This window comes from Colias eurytheme, chromosome 9 (assembly GCF_061535395.1).
Source record: "Colias eurytheme isolate Ceu_HAF_F1 chromosome 9, ilColEury1 Martin Lab GWU primary, whole genome shotgun sequence".
Lineage (NCBI taxonomy): Eukaryota > Metazoa > Arthropoda > Insecta > Lepidoptera > Pieridae > Colias > Colias eurytheme.
In genome coordinates, this window is record NC_142988.1 from 9,790,426 (window position 1) to 9,811,929 (window position 21,504).

General features: G+C 34.0%; 2 protein-coding genes across 3 annotated transcripts in view; one reads left to right on the forward strand and one right to left on the reverse strand.

Moving 5' to 3' along the window:
• Window positions 1-2,821: 2,821 nt before the first annotated feature.
• Window positions 2,822-6,243, reverse strand: LOC149906061 (fatty acid-binding protein, adipocyte-like). 2 transcript variants are annotated; one of them, XM_090105445.1, is made up of 5 exons: window positions 6,082-6,243; window positions 4,242-4,334; window positions 3,900-4,069; window positions 3,528-3,638; window positions 2,822-3,092 (listed from the first exon to the last, which is right to left on the reverse strand). In XM_090105445.1, exons 2-5 carry the CDS (start codon window positions 4,309-4,311, stop codon window positions 3,030-3,032), a joined length of 414 nt encoding a protein of 137 aa, XP_089961571.1. In that variant the 5' UTR covers window positions 4,312-4,334; window positions 6,082-6,243; the 3' UTR covers window positions 2,822-3,029. The 2 variants fall into 2 exon arrangements, with proteins under 2 accessions (XP_089961571.1, XP_089961572.1); XM_090105446.1 differs by having other exon boundaries at window positions 4,242-4,331; window positions 6,080-6,243.
• Window positions 6,244-9,132: 2,889 nt separating this feature from the next.
• LOC149906062 (uncharacterized) overlaps window positions 9,133-21,504 on the forward strand; it is a 78,018-nt gene continuing 65,646 nt past the window's right edge. The window contains exons 1-2 of the mRNA XM_090105644.1: window positions 9,133-9,623; window positions 18,499-18,608. Of these exons, the coding sequence (XP_089961770.1) occupies window positions 9,454-9,623; window positions 18,499-18,608 (280 nt within the window). The 5' untranslated portion in view covers window positions 9,133-9,453. The remainder of the gene's footprint in view (window positions 9,624-18,498; window positions 18,609-21,504) is intronic.

The window sequence follows — 21,504 nt, forward strand, 5'->3', positions numbered from 1 at the left end:
ATTATCAAATAATAATTAAATTTCAGGTCATAAAAACAATACAAATAACACGTGCGCTCACTCCCAACATACACCAGGGACAATCCCTTCCAAAATGATAAAAACCCAAAAAAAATAGTAGTAGGATGAAACCCATTAGAAAAGGAGGAGAATGTGATAAAAATTAAAGGAAAAATAAATTACAGACAATCCGAGTTCGGGAAGTGGGAGGGGGGAGCTTTTAAGGCTAAAAAAAGGGTTTCTCTTGATTTCCAACAAAACTACAAGTCCTATGGAAAAAAGTTCAATGGCAAAGTTGTAGGTAATAAAAAATTCTACAACTTTTGTATTAACATTTTTTTCACATAACCTCAAAATTTAGGTGAAATATTCAAAAAACCAAGTTATTGGTTTTTTATTTCTTTTTCAAAAAAAAAAAATTTTCTACGATATTTGGTGAAAACTTACCTTATTATGTCCCAAATACACTGTAATTTATTTGATTGAAAATATTTATTTTTTCGCCTTATTTCAACTTAATACCAAAAAAACAACCTAATTTTCAATCGAAAATTCTGACGTCGAAATATCAGCTTTTTACAAAAAGTTTGGCTTTTTGTTCGTTGAAATATCTACTTTCTAATGGTCTAAAATATAATATACATTACCATAGTAAATTTACTCAGAAAATGCATACAAACAGTGTGATAATGAGCTATATTTCTTCCATTTACTGTATCACAAAATTCTTCATAGATTTTTAGATATTCGTACTACACCAATTACATCACCCTGTATTTATAAACAATTGCAAAATATGACACATACATAGGCCGGGAGATACTGACACAAAATTTCGGGTCATTTGTAACAGAATGGCGGTTCTACAGAGGTCTTATTACGCAATGACTAAAAGAAAAATGATGGTCAGAACGCTGGTACCGGTGGACTAGTCGCGTGGGCGTTAGTCGAACTCGTCGGATAAATAGCGAAAGTCAAACGATTTGTAACACAAAAATTTTAGAGTTTACCGATAGCCCATAAAAAAGATGTAGGCGGTAGTGTCATGCCATACTTTTCCGGTGTAACTTACAGCCCCCCATACCGACGCGATGCGTTGATTTAAAAAAAAAAACAATTCAACCATTTGTACCAGACTAACACTTGCACAGGTAATCATCATCGTGCAGACATTTACGAAAATCGCCATGCCATACTTTTCGGACGATTCCAAATGGCCACCATACCGCCGAAAATATGCAAAAAAAAATTTTTTTTTCGCCAAACAATTTGTACCAGTATTGCATTGGGATTTTTGGAGAGTATTTGATAAAATGTGACCATTATTATATTTGCCATACTTCTAGTAGGGGGAAAAAGTGCTGCCATACTTGAAAAATTAATTTATTCGTCACGTTTCAAAAATACGACTGTACAATACGTACAATTAATTTTTACAGTATGGGATCATTATATTCTGTTTGTTTGTATACAATTCTATCTAGAAAAAAATATCGCAGAATGCAAACATGGGGCGGATGATTGTAAGACTTAAGCCAAGACGTAAAAAAAATGAAAAGAATTGGCGATTTGTACCAGTACGGCATTTTTGGAAAGTATATGATGCAACGTGACCATTATTATATTTGCCATACTTTTAATAGAGGGAAAAATTAGTGCCATACTGCTACAAATCGTTCAAACTACGAATAAAATCTTACAATAAGAAAAAAATCTTATACACATTCGTCACCTCCCACAGGTATGGCATTATCACACTTCTATTTATAATCATTCAGGAGTTGTTGAAAAAAAATGTAGGGTGGTACAAATCGTTTGGCGAGAAAAAAAATTCAAAAATTTGCAGATTTTCCGCGGTATGGCGACCATTTGGAATCGTCCGAAAAGTATGGCATGGCGATTTTAGTAAATGGCTGCACGACGATGGTTACCTGTGCAAAAGTTAGCCCGGTACAAATGGTTGAATTGTTTTTTTTTAAATCAACGCATTCACGTCGGTATGGCGGACTGTAAGTCACATCGTCAAAGTATGGCATGACCCTACCGCCTACATCTTTTTTAAGGGCTATCGGTAAATTCTAAAATTTATTTGTTACAAATCGTTGGACTTTCGCTATTTATCCGACGAGTGTGACTAACGCCCACGCGACTAGTCCGCCGGTACCAGCGTTCTGACCATCATTTTTCTTTTTGTCATTGCGTACTAAGACCCCTCTAGACCGCCATCCTGTTACAAATGACCCGAAATTTTGTGTCAGTATCTCCCGGCCTAACATGTGCAATGTATAAATGTGTTGACGTTCCAGCTCTTCTTAATATACCTATAGCGTAACACTAGTGGAAATGGTCTCAGCTAAGATGTTAAGCTATTTATTGCATAGCTTCTATCGCGGGCCTTGAGCGCGGGGACCGAATCTAGAAATTCCGTAACGAAAAAACCTCACGCTCCCCACTCCGACAGGCGGAGGTGTGGCTTGAAGGCATAGCATGCAATAGCTTTACCACGGCAGTCCTAGAGTGCCACACGTCTTTTTTTATATGGGACGATGCGTGCTATGTTCAAAGCGCCTACTATCGATACATCGGATTGGATAGCTCGAACTGCGTATCTTCCTCGCAAAGCTACTTAGCAGTGGCACATCTTACTTGCACCGCTACAAGTAGCTTAGCATTAATTGAAATGGTTACATAGTTTTGTAGCATAGCAACATAGTACATCCCTGGTGGAAAGGCAAAGGCCTTATGTCGCAGATTTTATTTGTAGATTAATTACCTATATATTCTGTGACAAATAAGATTGTTTGTTTAAAAAAACGCTATAAAACTTTATAAATAAACTTTATTAATAAATATATTATATATTTATAAAAAATAATATAAAAGATATAAAAAAATATCAGTCTTAACTGAGATAATAATAAAATAATCTCCAACAGTCCAACTTATAATATCACATACAGATAAAAAGTACAGAATGTAAGTAAACTCTTATAATATTATAATAATATGTATTTATACATATAACACTTTTACGAAGTTACTCTTTTGAAGTACCTTTTAGCGGGCACCTTAGCTTTGTCATGAGTCAGTGTCTGAAAGAAAAAATATAATTAAAATTCAAAACAAAAAAAGCTGTCTTGAAGTTAGCACTTTGCATTCACTGCCTGCTTTTCATCTGTATTCTATACTAATATTATAGCTGAAGAGTTTGTTTGTTAGAACATGCTAATCTCAGGAATTGCTGGTCCGATTTAAAAAAAAATTCGGTGTTAGATAGCCCATTTATCGAGGAAGGTTATATTAGGCTATTTATCATTACGCTAAGACCATAGGAGCGGAGCACGCGGATGAAACCGCGAAGCGCAGCTAGTATTAAATAGACTACTACATACTTAGTAAATATAGTTATTTAATGCTTATGAAGAAAAGCATTTTATTTTTAAAGACCAACATGGATTTCAAATTTGATGTAGTCATTCTAAGGATACAATTTGTTTCAACTTTAATCCATTTCCATGGATACTTACAATCACACACTCATCATCAGTGAAGAGGTATTGGCGTCCACATTTTTCCCCTGAGTCGGGGATCACTGAGTCAGTAATCACTTCATTGTCATTCTGTATTTTTGTTACACTCTGAAAAATTTTATAAAATTATACATTTTTATAATGCATAAAAATAAACATAGTTTTGTGAAGTCCCATGACCCCAAGTTGGGTAAGGGGCAAATGCATTATGCATACATCTGTTTTACTGATCAATCAGCCTTCTGTGTCCTGCCAGAACGAGACCTTTTTTTTTCGACTATAAAACTTGGACACTAATGAAGAAAATAATTAAAGATTTTAAATAAATTTATGCCTCAATTTTGATTAATAACCAACTCTCAATAATACCTTGATAACAGTATTAGGCATTTGTTCTTCATATTCTTCACCTAGCTTAAATGTATACTCCGTTTTCCTCATCATAGATGCCGTTTTAATTGTCATTTGATCACCATCCACAGATATAACCATCTGAGGTGATGATAAGCCCATCATTTTTCTCCCCATGTATGGCACACCTACAATGTTAAAGTGTGAACAAAAATTGTAACTGACATAAAAAAACAGCACTCTAAAAATTGTGCACCATTTTATTATCATATTTGCTCGACATCAAAATGATTGATTCACAGATATCTACTACACAGGTACTGACTTATTAGTAAAATAAAAAATAAAAATAATACATACCCACAGCACTAAAATATTCATCAATATTTTCATTCTTATAGTGTTGATAAGTTCCAGCAATTGATGGCATGTTGATTTATTTTAATTGCGACCCTATAACACGAAACAAGCAAATAGCATATGAATAATGTATGAGGTGCTAAATATATTATTACATATCTTTTCATAATCATATCAATGCTCTTTTTAAATTACGTGACATACAGAAGATAAGTGTTATCAAATCAACTCATTATTAATTGCTTGGTAACCAGGATAAATTACGTCTGATTTTTATTTTAAACGTTTATATTCAAATGATATTGTAATAATTAAGTATGGGTAAAAATGTACTTTAAGGGCCGTTGAAGGGGGGGGGTTAAGGGGGGGGGAGAAGGTGAGGAGGGGGGGAGAGGAACCCCCTCTGTGAAGGGGGAGGTTCGGAACCCCCCCCCCCCCTTTTCGAGAAAAATGCAAAACAATTTTTGAGGTTATGTTACGAAATGTAATAGGAAAAAGGGGTTAATGGAGAGGAGATTTGGCAGGGAGGGTTGGAAAAAGGAGGGGGGATAAGAATACAACATAAAATACAGTAATTTTTGACATTTTTTTAAATAGTTTCGGGTGAAAATGTAAACTTTTTTAAGGAGGGGGAAACGAGTGGGCTTCGCCAGAAGACTCGCTTCGTCGCCCCCTCGCTTTACAAAAACACTCTAGTTGTGTGACAGACAAAACCACGTGGGATCGGGGTGCTCCGATTCGGATCTGCTACTCGAAGTGACCTAACTCGTCTCAAGTCGGGTGCTCTGATTCGGATATGCTACTCAAAGTGACCTAATTTGACTCAAGTCAGGGTGCTCCGATTCAGATCTGCTACTCAAAGCGGGCTAACCCAATTGGTGTGCTCGATCTCAAATCGACTTTCGATTTTTTCTTTTATGGTAAAAAAAAAAATATTTAGAATAAACTGAATGTACTCACAATATTATCGAATTCCCTGAACTAAAAAAAATCCTGATTTTACTGATAAGAGATCCCAGAGATTGTTTATTATGGTACCATTCTTGGGCTACATAAAAATGGATTTATATTTACATTGCAAATACAAATTTGAAAAAAAATCGATTTTTCAGAAATCGATTTTTATATTGTGTCAGATACTGCCTTAGCTCCGGTGCTACGGGAAGTGCAGCCCTTCCGCCCTTGCGTGACAAAGCACGGTCGCCCGTACTCCGCTTCGCAGCTTCGGCTTGTTGGTCGCCTTCAGCGACCAGCCTCAGCCGCTCCGCTCCGCACGGCTCCCGAGCTTTGTCACGGCGGGCGAGGGCTGCTCCCCCTCCGCGCCTCCGGCTTTTTACATACACTCTAGGGGTAGGGCAGACAAGACCACGTGGAATTCGGGGTTGACAGCTTCGGTTCTGTGGCAAGTCTTATGATAATGCAATGTTTATTTTAGCGTAACGTTTTTTAGCTAGATTCGGACTTTCGCAGCTTAATATTGAATACATAATATTCCATCATTGAAAAAAATTACATTTTACAAGAATTGTACTTGCAAAAACGCAACAAAAAAAACAAATGTCAAGATGGTTGCTCGAAATTGTATGAAAAATTATGAAACTTTGATAATTAATTTCTAAAAAACTATAATTCTCCGCCGGTTAAGATTTTACGGGTCAGTTACTTAGGCATAGACCTTTCTCCAAAAAAATTTTGGTTGCCCAACTCGATGGCCCTTAAGGTACATTTTAGCCTAAGTATGTAAGACGTTGATTTACCGTTTACACATGAGTTATTTTCTGGTCACTTTGATTAAACATAGGTATAAAAGTTAAAACTTAAAATATAATACATACATTACCTTAGCATACATGTATGTTTAAACTGTATAAAGAATGAGACACAGAGCAAGTATCGAATGAGAATTATTGAGATTAATATTTTACACAAGTAAATATTTCGATTAAATTTATCAATGAATTAAAAATTATCATGAACCACAGTCCACAGAGAAAACTGGAAAGTGGACAGTGGATTGTGGAACATGAGTGGAACACAGAGCAGGGTTACCCAATATAAATTATATTTTACCCCATCCATAATCATAAATTTGAATTTTTCAGACATTAAACAAATATTTTAACTGCATAAATTCTTAATATACACATATGTATTAATATGTATAAATTCTTAATATACACATATGTATTAAGAATTTATGCAGTTAAGTGACACATGACAGAAAATTGAAACAAATTGGTAAATTCAAAACATGGCTTAAAAGTTGTTAAATTTGATTAAATTTCAGTTTTTACATTGTTGACATATTTTTCCTCATAATATGATAGTTTTTATAATTGGCAATACAAATATTTACAACAAGGCACAGATTAAAAGTATAAACAGACGTTCGAACTGGTGCGACCGGACCACCGTACTCGTGCGATGCGATCGACTCGCCACACGACCGCACCGCACCTAGGGTTGCCAGTATTTGATTTAAGGGTTAACAGCATCAAAAATGCGAGTTTTAGTTATTTTTTACGGGAGACAATTAAAACAGCAATGTTAAATAGAGAAAATTTATTTTTGGCATTTATATTTGCTGTTGGAAGAAACAGCTTTTAATAGCTCTTCATTTTATAAAGCGAATGTATAAAAATCTTTGCACGATAATTTAAAATTACATTTAATTAATTTGCAGCTTCGCCTTTAAAGTTTCAATATGAATATTCAATCGGTTTCGGCTTTCCGTCTAGGCATTGCCGCACAAAGAAAATATTCTTTGTTTAAAAATTACGATTAAATTTACGATTTTTAAAAAAACATTTAAAATATGTATTGGAATTTTCGCGGCCGACTAAGATAAATAGATTCGTATAAAAAAAAATAGATATAGTACGACATAAAAGAGATGAAATTAATTATTTTGGAACTAATTCGTTTTTCATTACCTGGCAACCCTGAATTGGCAATGTAGCTGTCAAGTTGAATAAAAATTTGTTGTTTTTTTCGTGAAGTGGAGAATTATTGAGATAAAATTGTTATTTAGACCAAGAAATTTAAATAAAAAAGGAGACATCACGAAAAAGGTTAAACGTAGCGGTGTCCGTGATGTGGTGTATAAAGTTTTTATTCGGTGTTTGTCCGAATTTCAAGCTGGAAATTTGGAAAACGTTTACAAACGTACAGCAGAATATACCGGTGAGATTCCATTTATTTTTGCTCAGTACTACGTAAAATAGAATATTCCATTAGTGACGAGTGTTTAATGTATGTATGTATGGCGATTATTACGTTTTCTCAATTTAATTTGAGGTTATTTGTATGTAAACAAAAACTAGTTTTTATAGTGCGACCAGCACAATTTGAGTCAAGAAGTTATATCCAATCCAACCAGCCTCAAATAAAGTACCTAGTTTAGATTTTACTACATAGTATAGTGATAACTGTTTTCATACAGCTATCTATCTATTAATCAATCAAACCATAAGAAAAAAATCATATTTACTGTATCATATTTACAGATACTGAAGATGCCCCGTACCCTCTTGCCAGTACTTCGAAACAGAGTGATGATCAGTCCTTTGAAGGAGTAGAATATTTAGATTTTGATGAATTATATTAATGTACAAAATTTATCTACAAAAAAAATAAAAATATGTGGTTTTCAAATCGCCTTGTTTTTTTCTACCCGACGGACCCAGAAAGAGGGTAATGTGTTTGAGCTGCATGTATGCTTGTTTGTTTGTATGTTTGATTCTATGTGCGCCTCTGCAGTCTAAACACTTGACCGATTTTTATAAAATAACTAATTCCAAATACATTTAAGTAAAATTTGACCTAGGTAGGTCAATTAAAATACTAATGTATTTTTGTCTTAAATTACACTATTGCTACAATGAAACAATTATAACGGTTTAAATCGCGGTAGGTATTTATTTTAGATTATATTATATAGATTTTTGGATTTTTATTCTATAGTATCAAGATCGCTTGCGTCGCAGTATCAGTGTTGCTATATGAGCGACGGTGGCGCCCTCATTTATTTTCATCTCTTTTGTGTCGCACTGTACACTAGATAATTAATTATGTTGCTAATATATGTATATGTAATAAATTAACTGAACAAAAAAAAATATCTTAGATTTTTAAGACAATTCAATAATATCAAATTAATACAAATTAATCTCCTTTTTTTGTGAATATTTCGAACTTTGATCATAGTAATCTCATTAAAAGTCAAACCGAATTCTTTGAAAATCTATTTCACGTAATAAATTCGTGGTTAGAATGTTGTATTTTTTTCACATGTAGACCTCAGTTCAAGGCTTCTTTTGGTACAAGTACAAGTACAACCATTGAAAAGAAGAAAACGAAGAGAAAAGAATGGGCAAAATTATATTTAAAAGACAGGGATTCATTCAGACATATGCAGTCATATCATAAATCTTTGTAGATTAATTCTAAAATTTATATTATTTATCTTTTTTCAGTAATAGCCACGTCATCCGACGCCATCGCCATTGATAACGATCGACCGACGTCCGTTTTGTTTGGCGGTAGAACTGTGACTAAAGCTGTAATAAGTATATAGTCTATGACTTAAGCGCTGTCCGGTGCGATCGCCCGTCCACACTCGCGAATTTGGTACGGTCCGCACCAAGTTCGGAAGAAAAAACCATCGGACCGACCGTACCGTCAATAATAATAATTATGTCCTGCGGACCACTGTACACATGATCGAATATGGTCCGGAGCGCACCAAGGTCACGCACGGTGCGGTCCGTACCAAATTCGAACGTCTGTTTATACTTTAAACGCGACGGGTAGTGTCTTGTATAGACAACAGAGAAAAATAACTATATTTTCCACAGATCTAGTACAAGATATTTTCTCTGTCTACGTATTGCAACTTCGCCAGTCTGTCTAAATTTCTTTGTCTATGTTTGAATACATATTTAATTTTGTGTTGGTGTGCGGCCTGTGAGTGAGATGTGATTTGAGTGTTTTGATTTATATCAATACTTGTAATATTTTCGAATAAACTTGTCGATCGTCTTCGATACCAAATAGTTAACAACAAACAAAGCATAATTAAGTTTAATCAGTGTTATTTACAATAATTTGTTGTAATCTTGATTGTCCTGACGACATTATCTTATTTTATATGGTTTGTTGATCAGTCCAGTGTTTTGTTATATTGTAAGGAAAACAGAACATTTATACGAAAATGGGGGATAAAGACGATTATTTGACGTCCTATCGTGTGTTTTTTGAGAATTTTGCGGCCACTGTATGTCCTGAGGACCAATTACCTGTCTCCTGTCCTGACTACTTGATCACGGAAGCAGAGCTGGCCGGCGAAGTCATTTACTGGACTATCGCATATCTAAGAGACAGGTGAGTAAGGCAAAATTATGATAAATACTTGCCATAATCCATGCTCTGAAAACAAAGTGTACTTAAAGCTAAAGGATTACAGTCCTAGCTGACACCACAATCCTATATGAATAAGATGTTCTGTGTGTTGTATAAGAATAAGCTATCAAATACAACGTATCCTTACATTATTTACAATTTCTTACCTATTTGATTTTTGTTTTGCATTATACCATTTTAAGCACTGAATATACTAGTGCTTTTAAGTTTTATTAGGTTTCCCACTTTCTCTTTGTATACTTACATTTGAAAACAGATTAAATTTTATATTGTAAGTAGGTACATAAATGTAATAACTAATAAAAGTGGGCCAATAAATTGTGTTGCAGTGGGCGGCAGATCAGTAACTCAAAGTATACCTTGTCCTGGGCTTATAAAAAAAATTATTTTCTCACTAGGTACCTTGGTATTTATTTTTAATAAATTACACAATAGATGAAATGGATATCTGGCAACTATCCAGTATCAGGCCTATAAAATACCGGAAAACTACTATTCAAATAAGCCATTTAGGTATCCAACAGAAATCAAGATAAAAAATCCCTTTAATTTATAATTTAAATTTTAGTAATAGAAGCACTGCACTGTCAATGTTATGGTGAATGAATACTAATTTCTCTTTATTTCGCTGTCTTAGAGACTTGTCAAGATCGATTTAGACAAATTTTGATTTTACAAATAGGTGGCGGCTGGATATACAGCTTTTTGGCCTTATGGTTGGCCAAATATTGGGTATCTGGTATCCAGCCAAACTGCTATCTGTTTCATCTCTAGTTTTTAATCTAAATTTTATTTTCTCACAATTTATTTTTAATAATTCACTTAAAGTAGCAGCCAAAAATTTTGCATTATTAATTATTAACCCCTTGACCACCATTCGGCTCGATCGGGCCACGACACAATAGATTTTCTATTGTGTCTGTGATTCCGGGGGCTGAGGAATTAATACAAAATATAAGTGTATGAGTTGTGTGAGATAGATCTAAATGTATACTGTACATTGTAATTTGTAACTATGTACCTACCTAATAATCATTTATAGCTGATAATCACTAATTATATTGTTATTAGAGAATTTATACCATACATATACCTACAATAACAACACCTTTATCCATTGTTCTTTAGTATGGAAAATACACTGCACATTCAGCAAACATGTTTTGCTGACCTGACCCTTGGGTGTCAAGGTTACGGTTACAATGTTACTAAGCTACAAAAGAATGTCTACCTGTTTTCCTAAATATGAAGCTTAGGTCTATAATTGATTGCAAACTTTTTAAGTTAAAATCTTATAAGAAAATACATTTTTTTAGTCAGTTTAAGGATTTTTTTTATTTTTTGAATTTCTGTAGATTATCTATAACAAACATTACTCTTCTCTTTATCGTTATAGTTTATATATGTACATATCATATTTATATTGTATTGAGGTAGACTTTCATAGGATAATCTAAGTTCAATGGCTTCATTTAAAAAAATCTTGTTCTATTTTATTTTTATTAAATTTATGAAATTTATTAATAAATTATAAAATTTTCATACAGGCTGCATAAAATGCATCTGATATTTCAATATTGATATAGAAGGACATTCACCTTTAAGGTATATTCCAAACAATTTGAACAAGTGTTCCAGTGAGTGGGAGACTCGGAAATATTAGCTGCCTTATAAAATTTTAGTATTACGCAAGCCATCTGGCGTTGTTTGGTGGAAATTTTAAGCCTGGTAGCACAATTTTTTATGGATGACAGGTTGTATGCAATATTGCAGGCCGCGAGTACGCGTATGTTACTTTGAATAGGTAATTAGGTATATAGAGGCGCATTTATATATATACATATTAACAATAACAACACATATAATAACAGTACATAGGTAATAATTATGTTAAGCAAGACTTTTTATAACAAAGATTGCTGTTAGGGAACTAAGATGAAATTTCGTAATTATACACGTTATACACTAAGGTTATACAATTATACATATTAAAATTAATAAAAGAAGCAACGGCGTTGGATAGCAGTAATGTAGTAGGATTTTATGGAACAATCATATTTTATTCTTCCTAAATTCATGTAATTCAAATTTATAACTTTTATCTTGTTTCTTAAATCTGTTACATTGTATTATGCACTTCTTTATAGATTTATCGAGCGAATATATACTGTGCGTGGTAGAAATTACGCGCTTTTTATTAGAGCAGCGTAAAACGATGATAATCTATACATTTACATTTCACATTACAAACAATACAACCTTACGCAAACAGTAAAGTACAAATAAATGTTATCTAATCGTATTCAAGTTAACTAGACTGAAAAGATTTTACGATTCGTAGCTGTAGAAGTGGCGACGGGTACTCGATTAAAATAACATACAATTTGTGTATGTAAATCGATAGTAACAAATGTATTTAATTTTAATTGTACGTACAATTAATTTTCTTAAACTTGAAAGTTATACAAAATGAAGTAGGTATGTGCAATTGTTATCCCTTTTTTTGGCACAGACTTCGACTTCCTTCTTTACTGAGGAAATCGATTTGCCTATAACAATTATCTCACAAAATGATATCTTCTTTCTTATATATAAAAATGAATCGCAAAATGTGTTGGTAAGCGCATAACTCCAGAACGGCTGAACCGATTTCGATAATTCTTTTTTTATTATATTCCTTGAAGTACGAGGATGGTTTTTATGTAGAGAAAACGTAAACATGTACCACGGGCGAAGCCGGGGCGGACCGCTAGTTATTAATAAATACTTATTCACAATTTAAATAGAATGTAAATAAATCAATTACATATTAAGTAACAGAGACGGCTGGTGTCATTGACATAGAGCGGCAGCAATTATATCTTTAATGATCTCGACTTCCTCCGAACACTGGCAGGAGTTGATAAATATTTAAGAGGACTAATGTTGCAACAACTGCGTGAGTAATATGCTTGTGTAAGACAATATTATGTACCTATAATCGATTTGCAACGTTGTTTACATTATAACGTGTTCGGTTCGGTGTTATGCTAGAGACACATCATTAAAGTGGGTAATTTATTCCGTAGCCGAGCGTAATTCGCATGTTACGATGTCTACGTTGTTCGTTGCATCTTTTGGATACGTAAAGGTTTGATAATTTGTAAAGTTTTAAAACTTTCATCTGAGAAATTTAGATGCTAGTTAATTAAAATAGTTTCATTTTTATTATAGCACTAGCGGTCCGCTCCGGCTTCGCCCGTGGTACATATTTCGCAATAAAAGGTAGCCTATGTTCTTTCTTAGGGTCTAGAGATTATCTGTGCCAAATTTCATCAAAATCGATCCAGTAGTTTATGCGTGAAAACCATACATATATACATACATACACACATACAAACTTTTCCTCTTTATAATATTAGTATAGATAATTGTTAACTACCCAACCAACAAATCGTTGCTCTATAGAAGGGATAAGAACGTTTCAGAGGTGCTAACTGGTAGTTCTATAAGGGTGATAAGAACGTTGTATAAACCCCAAAGTGGCGCATTTATAAAGCCATTTGATGGTATTGTGTTGCTGTAGCAGCAACTCAGATGCCAATTGGACCTATAGAAGAGTACACTTATAGAATCGCGATGCTGTTATAGAGCGAAGTAGTGACATAAAAGGAACCGCGATGCTGTTACAGTGCGAAGTTGTGTTTTAAGAGTAACCGCAAATCTTTTGTAGCACGAAGTTGCGATGTACAAGTCACTGCGACGCTATAATTATAATACAAAATGGTAAATCGTGTACCAATTGATAATACGAGTATATGACTATAGGAACCATCATCGTGGTGTCGAGTATTAATTTTTGTTACACTGTTAATTATGTTAGATACATAAACTGACTTGTGAATGAAATTTTACTGATAGATTATATGCATAATTACGCTGTTTTTTTCATGCCCCCCTCGAATTATTGAGTTTTAAGTAATTAAAAAACTAATTTTACACCAAATTGCTGTATAGGATGCCAAATAGCAACTCCGTGGCTATTATACGTCCGCAAACGAACGTAGTTTTGACAACTGTCATGCCATATACTGGATTAAATTAGTAGGGTTCCCTGATGTAAATAGAAAACCCATAACACGTTTTATTTTGTATTTTCTAGTGTAAATTCCGATTTTTAGATTCCGATCCCGAAGTGTCAAGTAAAACTCTAGTGTCTGAATGGTCTGCTTCTGAATTATCACAAACCACATGATGGCTGTTAACTTGGTTCTGTTCATAGGATGTAACAGATTGTACGGAATCATTGTCCGTATTCGAAGCCTCACCTTGAATTTGTCTGGTGTCAATCGTTACTGAAGCTGCAATTTTTTTTAATTCATTCAATCCATGATTATTAAATAGAACCCTTCAATTATTTACGAGACGGTGCTGACAATATGGCAGGTTTTTGTTGTTTTAAAGTGAAAGAAACTCTCTTATAGGCCGTATATCTCTCGTAAGTGTCGCATTTTACTACATTAATACGCCGTTTTTGTTACATAACAGAGTTATTAACTCTTTTATACAGTAAATCAGTCCTATAACTCTGACCACTCAGCTATTAAACCACTGCGTTATAATGGGCAGAAAAACACTAATATAATTCAATTAGGTTACAAAGAAGTGATATAAAACTCGGATATATCACCTAATTGCTCTATTATGGAGTTTCAGCAACCATGAAGATTCACAGTGCTATAATAGTAATAAGGAAAACCATTACAACACTAAATTGTCCTATTGTAGATTTTTTTACGCCTCTATAGGCATGGGACTATAAAGGTTACCCTAGAATCGTTTATTGCACTAATTTGCTGTAAAAAAGAGACCACCAGCGCTGTTATGTGATAATATCGTCCTGTTATTGCTGTACCGAAATCTGGATAAGAGCTGCTCTATAAACGCCGTATAAAATAGTGATATAAACGTTTACATCACCTTGTTATGGGACAAATTTGCTGTGTATGATTATAGAGCAAAATCATCTCATTAAACGCTATTATACAACAAGCTTGTCACCGCGACACTGTTATACGTCATTTAAAAAGCTTTTTAGTGATTTAAGTTATTGTTATAGGACATCTTTGCTGGTTGGGTAACACCGTCACACAGGCTTATTCTATGCTTTATAGTTTAGGTACATATACTTTTAGTACTAACATAAGCTACTATTAAGTATTCTGTGGTACTAATATAAAAAAAAAAACTTAAATTTCATTTTACAGACATTTTCAAGGTGAAACTAGGTTGTATATTTCGTGATATGCAATTCGCGTTATTTATATGGATGCATCAATGTTTACGTTACCTAATCAGCATTGTGTATTGTAATGTATATGTGTATGTCGAACTGTTTCTCAGGTTGACCTATTCATTAGTGCGTAATTTAATAGCGCTTCAGTTGATACAGCGTGGGAAACGCACTGGATTCTGTCTTGACGCTACGTAATCTGAAACTTAAGAAATTATGTAGGTGAACTTGCACTGGAGTGGAAAAATATTTAAAATCTTGTAAGAAGAAGTAAATTGCGTCTGTTTATTACAATTTATGGAGCATAGTTTTTAAGATTGATTCAGAGCACCAATATTAATTATTAAATTGTAACACTGGATTATGTTATCTACCCGCAAAAACTGAACAAATAAAATTGGCGCTATTATCGCATACATACTTAAAATAAATTAAAAAAAATAACGTTCAGGTATTTCATTCGTTTCTTTACATCGTATAACCTTAAAATATTAGGCAATGATTATTGCGTAATAGTACACTCGTGTGTCATCAACAGTTTTATTGCATTCTCTATAATTAGAGCGATTACAAAATGCTCTGAAAATATAAAAAGTTCCCACGGTGAACTTGCATTGTGAATCAAATGCAATGCAGCGGTAAATATAGACGTGATAAACTTGGCAATCTAAATAACGAGGTCATCAATTAGATGATCTCTTTGAAGGCGCTTTAAAGCGTCCAAGTGCTAACGGGTACGTTTATGTTAAACGAATTACCTATGTACTTAAATGTTTTATGCCAGGTGAATTGAATTTGTGCTTTTGATGTTTAGGTTGTTTAATTTACCTATTTGGGAAGGTTAAAAAATAGGTGTATTAAGTAAATGTTTTCTAATTGTTTTAAATCTAGACTGGTAATGGGAAAATAGTAAATACTACATGTTCACTTAGCATATTCCTTAAATTATTTATTTCTCCATTTTTTATTAGTCACACTCGTATGAATTTTAATTTTTTTTCTTATAATGTATGAACATTTATGATACACTTGAAAAATAATAAATTCGAGTGAAGTTCTCTCCATCCTAGCTACTGAGTTCAACTATTGTTGATCAATACCAATCGATATCTTTAACGATATCCCGTACCCCACATGAAAGATATCGTTAATTTGATTTATCAATAAGCTGCGGTGGTGGGTGTGCATTGCTAGGAGAATACTCGTTTCTTGTAGTAGACTTACTCATGAATAAATTGGTATGAAAGCGGCGTGGGAGGTAAGCGGATGTGATGATAGCGTATATTGGAGTCGGCTACTAGTCTTCACATACTGAGTCATTGGGAAATTAAAGATAATGTGATACAGTGAATGCGTGAGGCTTGAATGCGAAGTCTTACAGTGCCTAAGATCGCGATTTAAAGATATAGAGATTAAAGAGTTAGAGCCTATACGCACTATGCGGGTAGCCGCATTGCGGGTAGACGTCCGGCTGACCGCAAGCACAATTATGTACGTAACCGCAGACCGCACAGTGCGCATAGAAATGAATATTACGTACATAATTGTGCTTGCGGTCAGCCGGACGGCTACCCGCAATGCGGCTACCCGCATAGTGCGTCTACGCTCTTAGGAAAGCAACCAAGTGTTATCGATACCGAAGCTTTTATATGCATTATGCTGGAATCTAGTGTCATTTCGTACCTGTTTAGTACTTTAAAGAGGGTGAAAAGGAAAACAATAAACATGTGTGTTTGCGCTATCTGTATACATTGAGCGTAAAATTATCTTTTCATACATAAACAGTAAACATTGACAAAAATGTATTATGTAAATGGAAACACAACAATCGTCAGAACATTAGTAGCGCAAAAGTGTTGACTGTTTAGATAGAGCGTGGAGAGGAGCACTGACCTTTTTATGTGTGCTATAGAAAGATGAACGTCCGCATTTTATTTTGTGACTGTAGTTGTACTGTCCACGGCCGCTTTCAGATCCGGGGGAACGTATGTTCAAATTGGGCAACGTGTGAATGAAATCAAATAGGGAAGTTTTTGTTTTTGCTTTTTTAGTACTTCCTCTGATGCATGCATGTTCCGTATGGAAGGAATCAATGTTTGGTCCATGTGTTCGGAGTCAATTTATCTATACTAATATTATAAAGAGGAAAGGTTTGTAATTATGTATATGTATGTATGTATGTATGGTTTTCACGCATAAACTACTGGACCGATTTTGATGAAATTTGGCACAGACAATCTTTAGACCCTGAGAAAGAACATAGGCTACCTTTTATTGCGAAATATGTACCACGGGCGAAGCCGGGGCGGACAGCTAGTACTAAATAAAATGGGATGATGAAACAGTTTTCATATTCTCTTCTCGTTTTATATAGTTGTCACAAACTTATATTGTTTTGTCCATACTTTTTACATTACTTATTACATAATATTTGTCATATTTCACTATTAGCGGAAATATTGAAATATTCATGTCGAAAAAGTATGTATAAAAAAATCAAGTGGTAACAATTCATTATTGAAATTAATCATTACTTTTATATGGAATCGATGATGTATACCTAAAACCGAAAATGGGCTTGATTAAATAGCTACACTAGCAAGGTTATTTTTCAATAAACAACCACCCTGTATAATTAAATATGCTATTAACTAGAGCCTTAACCCTACATTGGGTAAATCCGAATCGATGCACTGCACTTACAAAGTTGCATCATTCATGCAAAATTATTCCAAAGGCCTTCCCTGAAGTGGTTAATATTACTTGAAATTGAAATATGATATATTGAAGATGTGGATATGCAGGAATTGTTGAATTTGAGCCGTGATTTTAAAAGTATTGCTCAATTTTATATTTGGAAACATAAAACGCATTTTATATTTCCAAAATACAATGTAAATTCGGTTGAGTCTGACTCGCGACACAATCTGGCTTCCGTACAAATAAGCTATTTTTTTCTTCTCTAAATAATCCTTTTGAATTGCAGCATTGTTATTGGTATTAATAATATTTTAAAATACATCTGGTTTTATTATTGTGATAGCTGGCGATTTTTTTATGTGAAAATAGATGTTGCTATTATCATAAAGAGCAAAAACATGTAGTTTTCAAAACTTAAATATTTGTTTTATTTTCATTCAATTTCTTTTTCTTTTCTGTGAATATCTTAAGACTATTATCTAAGCTTTTGTTTCGATCTAGTTGCATATATGAGCCCCCTTAAATATTTATTTTATTCTTTAAGTATTTGTTATAGCGAAAAAAAGCTGAAAATTTCAGAGATGATGTATAACAGAAAATACATTATCTCTCAAATTTTCAAATGTCTACGGATAACGGTTCATGAGATGCACCCTGGTGACTGATACATGGACAGACAGACAGGGAAGTCTCAGTAATAGGGTCCCATTTACCCTTTCGGTACGGAACACTATCGTTTCAATATTTCTACCCAATTGTTTCGGTAATCCATCTCACACTTATCCAATTTATTAGGGTTCGGAACCGGTTAAGCACAACTGAATTATATTTAAATGAGAAACTTAACATAAATATTTTTTTCAGGTCATGTCCACCCACACTTGTGACGCCGCTCTTGCGGTTAATACTCGACGAGGTGCGAACGGCATCGAAAAAATTCCCAAATGACTTCGGTTTTGATGCAGAGCGTTCAGGTAAATATATTTTTTCAATGCGAAATTTTCTTTTTCGCCATCGACGAATGTTTCTGAAAGAAAAATATAGTTGTCATTTAACTTGACGAGGTTTAAATTCGACATGATGAATTCCGCAGCGTTGGATGAAATCACTTTACTTGCGGTACCCACTCAAAAAAATTATTTCGGTGTTTTCCTCCAAACATTTCCTTGATTAAATGCTTGTTACCCGCCTCTATATTTTAATTATTTATCCGTCTCATAATGTTCTTTATTTGTATCGATAAATGTTTTACAAAAACATTTTCATTCCATAGTCTATGTTATTAGTCTTTGGCTATCATAGGCTATGTATTTATTTATTCTGTTCTATCTTAGCTCTGCTACGGACATCCATATTGTTAAATTACATATATTATAAAATATTTTATGATAAGCATAAAATATAATTTTCTTGTAGAAATATTATAAGCGTTTTATATCGGTAGTATAAGTATGAAAATGCGAAATAAAATTTGCTGATGTAAGCGTATAGGATGGACGATAAATGTTTCTCTAAGCTCAGTTTATGAGGGCACTCACTTTTTCTTTTTGGCGTGGAACCGAGACAGATCGATAGCTTCACAGGAGTCATCTTTCCCTTTATGGAACGAGGAATAACATCTTACGTAAATGATTTGTTTACATTAGAAGTTGATTGTAAGAATGAGTAGCTGTTTTTACTTTGTTTATATAGCGAAAAATATACAGATAAAAACATGATGTTTTTTATGATGTTATGATGATGAATTGTGTACTTTTACACGATTTCAAGTGCACGTCTTGTATCAAATTTTATGCAGAAGATTTGGGTGTGGGATAACTTAATAATTTTGATATAACGCCTGGAAAACCGAGTACCATAGCTAAAGCATTCTCAAACTTAAAGCAAAGCGCAAGCAATATACACAAAATTTAATTTCCACAGGATTGGTCAAAACCGTGTGGTTTTGATAATTGACAGGTTTGCTAATTGCAACCACGTGGCATGCCAGATTCCTATTCGTATTACCCCTGCATACGAAATAATATTATGTACTAGCGGTCCGCCCCGGCTTCGCCCGTGGTACATATTTACGTTTTCTCTACATAAGAACCATCCTCGTACTTCAAGGAATATAATAGAAAAGAATTATCGAAATCGGTTCAGCCGTTCACACGTGATGCCGTGACAACGCGAAACGGGTGCGGACTGCGGACCCGCCGCCTTTTTATAGCTCCCGCCGCGAAGCGCGTCGAACGCGGCAACTGATACACAAAAATAATCCTTATGGCATGATTCTGTTATCTGTATTCACGCGCGATGACTTATAGCGTATTTCATGTATAACTTTGGTGTTTCTACACCGATTTACATGATTCTTTTACTATAACCTGCCCAGGAGTATGAAGAATAATTGTGCCAAATTTCGTTAAAATCCGTCGTGTAGTTTTTGTTTCTATAACGAATATACAGACAGACAGACAGACAGACAGACAGACAGACAAAAATTTTACTGATTGCATTTTTGGCATCAGTAGCGATCCCTTATCACCCCTTCATAGTTTTTTTTAAAATATATTTCATGTACAGAATTGGCCTCTCTACAGATTTATTATAAGTATAGATTTAATATGTAATATTAGGAAACAATAGTACATACCTGCGAATTACAATTTCTTTCTCAAATTGTAGCAGAGCAAACAACTTTCCTTTATGTCGCATTTTATAATTTATATGAATATGAAAGTGAATGAAAGTATATTTTTTCCATTCTACGCACTTAAATTTTAAAATTTCATTTTTAAAACCGAGTGCGCTGAACTCGATTTTCTAATCAGCGCATTAAGATTAGAGCGGCTTGTAAACAATATCGCGTGTCTAAATATTAGGGCCATACATAAGATTAGGCATGGAACGCTAAATTTGCGAAACAATGATGATTTTATTTGCAAAAGGCATGATATCATAGCGTTATCATATCTCACGGTTATCATGCGTCGGTTTGCATTGTTACATCACGGCCGGTGACCGCGTATGGCATCGCCTTTGTTTTACATTGATTCTTTGGGCTGGGTGACCCTTGGTTTGGATAAGAACGTTATGACTGAGATGTACAAGTACATATACTTGATTTTGATATTCAGATAATTGTTAAGCTAGATAATACATATAATATCTTGAAGTAGGTCCTAGATAAGGGGTTAATTAATAAAGTAATATTAAGTAGATTGTCTCGAAATACAAAAGAACTTCTGACCTATTTACCTACCTCCAAGAAAAGTCGATCGATGATACAGATTTGAAATCTGTCTACGTCTTGCTTATAAGTGAAAAGTTTATGCTCGAAATAATAGGTCAAGTATAGTCAGTAGGTAATAGGTTAGGCTAGGGCCCAGGTATTGGCACGTATTGGTCCGATGTGCCAATAATAGGTATTTTTGTTAAGTTTAAATATCGATTTAACTTTTTAATGCGCCAAATATAATAAATAAGCTGATCTTGTATCGACATACAGACAAATATTAGCACGTAGTTTGCATGTGATTCATTTCAATTATCGATCTAAACGACGATTCCATGCATCACACCTCGTAACGCATGTCATGCTGCATTATCGTCTAGACTTCTAGGGACTAGAAGTGTTTTTGGAAGTTTCTTACTTTGACCACTACAATATAAAAATCTGTGAAATTGATAGAGAGAGTTGCTTAAACACTAAAAATAATATAATGTTAATTTATTTGCATTTTCCTACCAAAAAATGATTCCTCTACTATTTTTGAACGCTACTGCCTACGAGGATGAAGATTTATATAAATTGCAAACTACATAAGCTTAATTAATATGCCAACTTATTGTTATCAAGTAGGTACCTAATGCTCAAGAGATCGA

What these genes read in the sequence shown, in the direction of transcription:
- LOC149906061 (XM_090105445.1), bottom strand. Translation starts at nt 4,311, where the DNA reads ATGCCATCAATTGCTGGAACTTATCAACACTATAAGAATGAAAATATT. An exon ending in TGAATATTTTAGTGCTGTGG is followed by an intron (nt 4,070 to 4,241) that starts GTATGTATTATT and finishes TTAACATTGTAG; the next exon opens with GTGTGCCATACATGGGGAGA. An exon ending in CTGATGATGAGTGTGTGATT is followed by an intron (nt 3,093 to 3,527) that starts GTAAGTATCCAT and finishes TTTTTCTTTCAG; the next exon opens with ACACTGACTCATGACAAAGC.